The following is a 6,304-nucleotide window of genomic DNA, read 5'->3' on the forward strand; positions in this document are numbered from 1 at the left end:
TCAAATTCAGTGCATGTGACCCAAACCCAAAGTCACATAATGCCAAATATTTTTTTTTATTAATTAATTTCTTTAAAAAATTGCTAAAAATCAAAATATGCCCAAGAAAATCTCCTGAGAAAATTTAAAAAAATGTGTGTATATATATATATATATATTTATTTATTTATTTGTATCGAATCTTTTTCTTTCCACTCTCACCATTATAACTATATGTTAAAATAAAATATAATATTTGGCCTTAAGCTAAAGTATGTATGAAAATAAAATTTAATTGGCCTTCGAAAAAAGTATATATTAAAATAAAATTTAATTGGCCTAAGGCAACAACCTCCACTCCACTCCAATTATCAGCCTCTTTATTAAACTTAAATTTAAATTAGTGTATTATTCACTTAGAATAAAGTTTGATTAGACATTTGTGGGTATATATATTTATGTTTTCAATGCCTTAAAAGTGCATTTTTCAAGCCCTTTTGCCCATTTTTATGTAGAATAATCAAACTATATAATATACCATTATACAATAAAGTTTACATCATTAAATATATGGTGAGAATCTACCAATTTGATATATTTAAATATAAGTTTAAAAAGACGTTGTTAATTGTTTTTAATTTATATATAAGAAAATAATTAGCCTTTGCATCTGATTGGATAATATTTTAAATGTTTTTCGAGTATAATTTTTAAAAATATATAATCTTATACATATCAATATTTTATTTTTATCAATTTTTTTAATAAATGACTCAAACCATCTAAATCAACCGAACCCATATGTTTTATGGCTGAGTCAATTGGGTTCGTTATATAATAGATGTTGTTTGAGTTAAAAAAATTTACAACCCGATCAATTGAGTTGAGTTTAAAACATGTCTCAATTCAATTTAATCCAATTCAGCATTGAAGGTCTCAAATATTATATATATATATAAATTTATTTATTATGGTTCGTGATTCTTGCATCTTGCTCGAACTCCAATCATTTAAGTATTATAAAAAGAATAGGAAAAAAAAAAAATTATGGTCACATTCCATTACGATTTCATTTTATATATTAGTTTATTATTATTATTATAAATAAATAAATATATACAAATTGAATTAATTTAATAATTAATCTAACAATTTAATAGGCGATTGTATTGTGACATAAAATTAGGATATTTTCACAATTTTTTTTTTATAAATTATTAATTATTCTTCGAAATTATAGATAATAAAATTAAAAAATTAGCGGTTCAAATTTTCAATATTATATATATATATAATCGTCGAATTTAAAAATAAGAAATTAAAGTGTATATAGGTCATTAATTATTAATAAATACTCTTGAGATCATATTCACTAACCAATTAAATTATAACTCTGAAAAAACGAAGTAAATGAAATAAAAATAAATTAAAATATTTTAAAGAAAAGATATTGGGAAATGAATAAGCTAAACCAAAATTTATAAAACCAATTAAATTATAGTTTTTATTAAACTAAAAAAATAAGAGTAATATTTATGGATATCAGTCTACCTCAACTATAAATAAATAAATAAATAAATAAATAAATAAATAAATAAATAAATAAATAAATAAATAAATAAATAAATAAATAAATAAATGAGGTTTTCTGTTCGACTATTGTGTTAATCGATTATTAAACAAAATAAAGATTTGACTGTTAAAATTTAAACTCAATTTCAATTTAGTCCCTCAAATTTTATAAATTACAAATTTGATCAAATTTAGATGGGTTAGTGTTGGAATATGTGTGATATATATATATTTTTAGTGAGTTGATTTGTATTGCAACACAAACCGGCCCACTAAGAGTAAGGCATGTGCTTTGCCTTACAACCCTTCATCTATCCTCATCATATAAAGAGAAGTTTAGTTTGACATTTTTTCCTTTGTTCTTCCTTTTATTTCATTAGTGGATGTCACTATTCCCACCAAACATTTCTCTCAAAATCACCTTTTATCTAAAGTAAAGTAAAAGAAAGTATGTTTTTAGATTCACCTGAAATAGTTCGCATGTGACGCTTTCATAATAACAAAGACGAGGTAGGAATTTTTTAGTGGGTTTCCGTTGGCCAGCCCACCATCACAGTCTGTCTGTACACATTATATTCGATGTTTCACAATCGTTTCAAGACTGTCTTCCCGAGTAAAAATTCAATAGAGTTTTAGACAAAAATGAAGAATTCTAATTACTGTCATGTCGTTTTAGGTCATCACCACGTTGTTTTCTCTTCCAAAATGGATTTTTTTTAAAAAATACTTTATTGAAATGAAATTCAAGGTGGCTCCCGAAAAAGTAAAGGCAAATATAGAAACGAACGATTTCTCTTTATTATCTTTGAAAAGCCCATACTATGCCTTTGCCTACCTCCATTTTCATTATTTCTTATAAACGCCTTTCATTTCTTCTCTCACTTATTTTGTAGAGCGTTCACTCTCAACTCTTTAGATTGGTCGGCGATTATTTATTTTTTATTTTTAATAATTCTCTACCTACTTTGATAGAATGATTTTAAAATGTGATTTTTATGATTTTTATCCAATAATAATTTAAAAGCAAAGATTAAACAATAATATTAATAAACTTACAATTTTTTTTTTAGAATAACTTTCCAAATAATTCATTAAATATTAAAAAGCATTACTTTGATTTTATAATTTTTTTAATCTATAAATGACAGGCTGCACGTGTTTTTTTTAAAAAATATTTGCGAACTATCCAATCCATGAGCTACTCACACGTGCAGGCTTGTCATGTAATTTGAGAAGGCCGGGTCGGGTCGAATATCCGAAATGAGTCGGTGAGAGCAAACGTCGATTTAGGCTTGGACTTTTGAAATCCATGTTGAGCGAAGCCCAATTAGTTATTGGGCCATTCGTCGTACATTTGGGCCCAAAATTAGAATTTTGATTCGAATTGATTATTGGGCCTTATGGATACAAGTTGGGCCAGATTTGAATTGTGGGCCAGGCTAGATTCATCAGGCCCGGGTTGAACTCATGATTTATGTATTTTCAGTAATATTAAATAAAAATTCTGTAGAAAATGATATGACATTACGTTGAATTATAATTTTGATTTTGACTCTTTTTAATTTTTATCAAAATTATCAAAATTTTTCATTTTTAAGTTAGAATCTATTAGATACAAAATCGAACTATATATTGCAGCGACAGAAAACTTATAGCCATTGTTAGAACGTGCACACGAAGTTTGAAGTTCATTCTCGGTCAACAAAGGGTGGCCAGATGCTTTATCTCACGTACAGTGGAAGTGGCGCTTTGAGTTAAGATTGAATGCACGATTCATTCAAGACCAATCTCGGAGAGGTATATCAATGGATACTCAAACGAGGTGGGCAATATTAAGATCCAATACCGGAGAGGAGAACGAAACATTCTTAATAAGGGTGTGGAAACCTTTCCTTAACAGACACATTTTAAAACCGTGAGGTTGACGACAATACGTAAAGAGTCAAAACAGACAATATCTACTAGCAGTAGGCTTAGGCTGTGTTACATCAATCGAGGTATAGAAACATATTTACGATGTTTTGACATTTTACTTTCCATGCGAACCGTAATTCTAATAGCTTAGGAGAAAAACCTTTCAGTCTAGCTCCCATTTGAAGTAAATCAGATCAAAATTCTAATATGTTTCAGTAAAAAAGATGAATGTAAAGTGCCTGAAATGTCTAGGGAGGTAAACAACTCATTGCTTCAATCAAATGCGAACCCAGAAGGCTCAATCCTTCCAACTCATGGTGCTGCACTAATACGTCTGTAAACTGCCTGAAATGTCTGTCCCTCATTTCTAGCAACCTTCTGCCCTTCCTCAGTTGCAGAACTCAACAGCTTTACGGCTGGATCTACCTCGAGCTCTTCCGCTGTTAGAGCTTCGAACAACGGGTGGTTTTCTAGACAAGATTTCATCCATTCTCCAAGCTCTTCCACGTCTGTAATTGTGTATATAATCCCTCCGACTCTCAGGGTATATGCATACTCGTCGAGCAAATGTGGACTGATAACGCGTCGGCGATGATTCTTCTCTTTGAAATGAGGGTCCGGGAACAAGAAAAACATTTTTGATAGTTGAGCTTTTTCGAAGTAGTTTGGGATGTATTTCATGGAATTTGTTCGAACTACCGAAACGTTTTGGTACTGGCCAGGATTTGCTACTCTCAACGCTAAGATCCGTTCCTTAACGTATTCGGTTACTTTATCTCGGAGTTCCATTCCGATCATCAAGGTTTCAGGGAAAAGGGTCGAAAGGCTGATCAGAAGACCTCCAAAACCACAGCCAATATCAGCAAATTCAATCTTTTTGGATCTATGTAGCTGATCATTTGAAGGGAACAGTTGAGGGTAATGAAGGGAATAGTCAACTTCACTGGGGCAGATTGGTATTGGGAAGTGAGAGTCGCTCAGAGGGTTGCTGTGCGCTCTAGCACGGTAGAAACGCTTCCGAGGCAGGCCCGTTGACTTGCTGATAGTTGAATTAGCATCATGATCCAACATGTTTAATGCTGCAAGACCACATGAAACACAAGTTAATAGAGAAATCTGACCTACTAAGAGACACTTACAATGAAAAGAAGTTCAGACCGAGAAATTCGTAGCGAGCACAGTCATACGAGTGTAATCATCCAGTATGAAACCTAACGAGTGCAGAAATAGAAACTATTCGGTCTCACGTATAACAGTCGGGCCGTTCCATTAGAATGAATATTCATGAAAAGATACAAATATCACAATTCTTGTATGAGGGGATCGAGCTAATAATGTACTGAATATTGGTCAAAGTATTTCATTAGTTCGAATAACTGTCCCGAATTCAAGTTAGAAGGTTAGCTCACTACAACATAAGCCAAACAATCAAACATTTTTCTTCGGAGTTCTGACCATATGCAAGGAAACCATTTATCAAGGCATTTAAAAATGCTCTAACACCTTTAAGTTGCTATATTTTGGCACTTTGCAAAAGATAATCATCTAGTCTCACATATAGAAGTACAATCCGATGCAACTGGAAGGCCTTGCACGGACCAATGGTTCGTAGAATCGGAGTCAAATTCTTGAGTCCTAAGGCCCTATAACTAGGTGTCCACTTTAAACCCCTTTTACTCCTCCTTTGTGGTCGGTTCCAAAAATCAATATGCCATAAAATAACAAATAGGAGAAGAAGAGAAATGAAGATCGAGGGACAATGTAACGGTCCTAAGGCCTTGTACCTATTGTCTTCTTTGGGCTTCCCCTCAAGGTTTTAAAACACGTCTACTCGGGAGAAGTTTCCACACTCTTATAAGGTCTCTCCAACCAATGTGGGATCTCACAATCCACCACCCTTGGGGGCCAGCGTCCTCACTGGCACACCGCTCGATGTCTGGCTCTGATACCATTTGTAACAGTCCATGCTCACCGCTAGCAGATATTGTTCGCTTTGGTCCATTACGTATCGCAGTCAGCCTCACGGTTCTAAAACGCGAATGCTTGGAAGAGGCTTCCACACCCTTATAAGAAATTATTCGTTCTCCTCTCCAACCCACGTGGGATCTCACATACAAAGATTTTGGAAAAACCCACCAAGAAACCCAACAACTAAGACATAGTTTGACAGCCATTTTGTTTTTGAAAATTATGCTAATTTTCTCACCATTATTTGTTAAGTTCTACATGTACCTCCAAAATATATTTGAATTCTAACGTCAAAAAAGTAGATAATGAAGTAAAAGCAATCTTTTGGGAGAATCGGAAGCAGTGTTTATAAGCTAAATTGTCAGAAATAGAAAACCAAGACAAAATGGTAATCAAAATGGGATAACTATCAGAAGAGGTAAAAAGGTTGATAGTAAGTATGTAAAGGGCTAGAACATGAAAGGATATCCCGAATTACAACTATCATAAGCAACAGAAAGCAAAACAGTTCAAGGCGGCATTTCATCAAACACCTAGTCTGCATATCCATAAGCAAAGAATTTCTCAAACAATATGCAAACAGGAACGAATTGAAAACGATAAAACTCGAATCAGAAAAAAAAAAAAAAAAAAAAAAAAATTAANAGGAACGAATTGAAAACGATAAAACTCGAATCAGAAAAAAAAAAAAAAAAAGAAACAAATTAATCAGAAATCAACGAGCTCAGTCAAATAATCATGACGTTTTCTACTAGCAACGCATCAACGAACAAGAGAACAAAGCCAGAATACCAGAAGATTTACCCAATAGGTATCGCCAAATGCTGAAGCCCGCCGGAGAAATGGGTACCCGCCGCCGCCAAAAGTTGCG

At 32.7% G+C, this 6,304-nt stretch overlaps 1 protein-coding gene across 1 annotated transcript; it reads right to left on the minus strand.

The window, feature by feature from the left end:
• Positions 1-3,486: 3,486 nt before the first annotated feature.
• On the minus strand, positions 3,487-6,304 carry LOC111454015 (tRNA (guanine-N(7)-)-methyltransferase-like). The gene is made up of 2 exons (XM_023095283.1): positions 6,238-6,304; positions 3,487-4,544 (listed from the first exon to the last, which is right to left on the minus strand). The coding sequence occupies exon 2, from the start codon at positions 4,534-4,536 to the stop codon at positions 3,778-3,780; it is 759 nt and encodes a 252-aa protein (XP_022951051.1). The 5' UTR covers positions 4,537-4,544; positions 6,238-6,304; the 3' UTR covers positions 3,487-3,777.

The sequence above is a fragment of the Cucurbita moschata genome, unplaced genomic scaffold, assembly GCF_002738365.1.
Source record: "Cucurbita moschata cultivar Rifu unplaced genomic scaffold, Cmos_1.0 Cmo_Scf00016, whole genome shotgun sequence".
NCBI lineage: Eukaryota > Viridiplantae > Streptophyta > Magnoliopsida > Cucurbitales > Cucurbitaceae > Cucurbita > Cucurbita moschata.

Excerpts from the sequence above, each read along its gene's own strand:
- LOC111454015 (XM_023095283.1), bottom strand. The coding sequence starts at position 4,536 with ATGTTGGATCATGATGCTAATTCAACTATCAGCAAGTCAACGGGCCTG.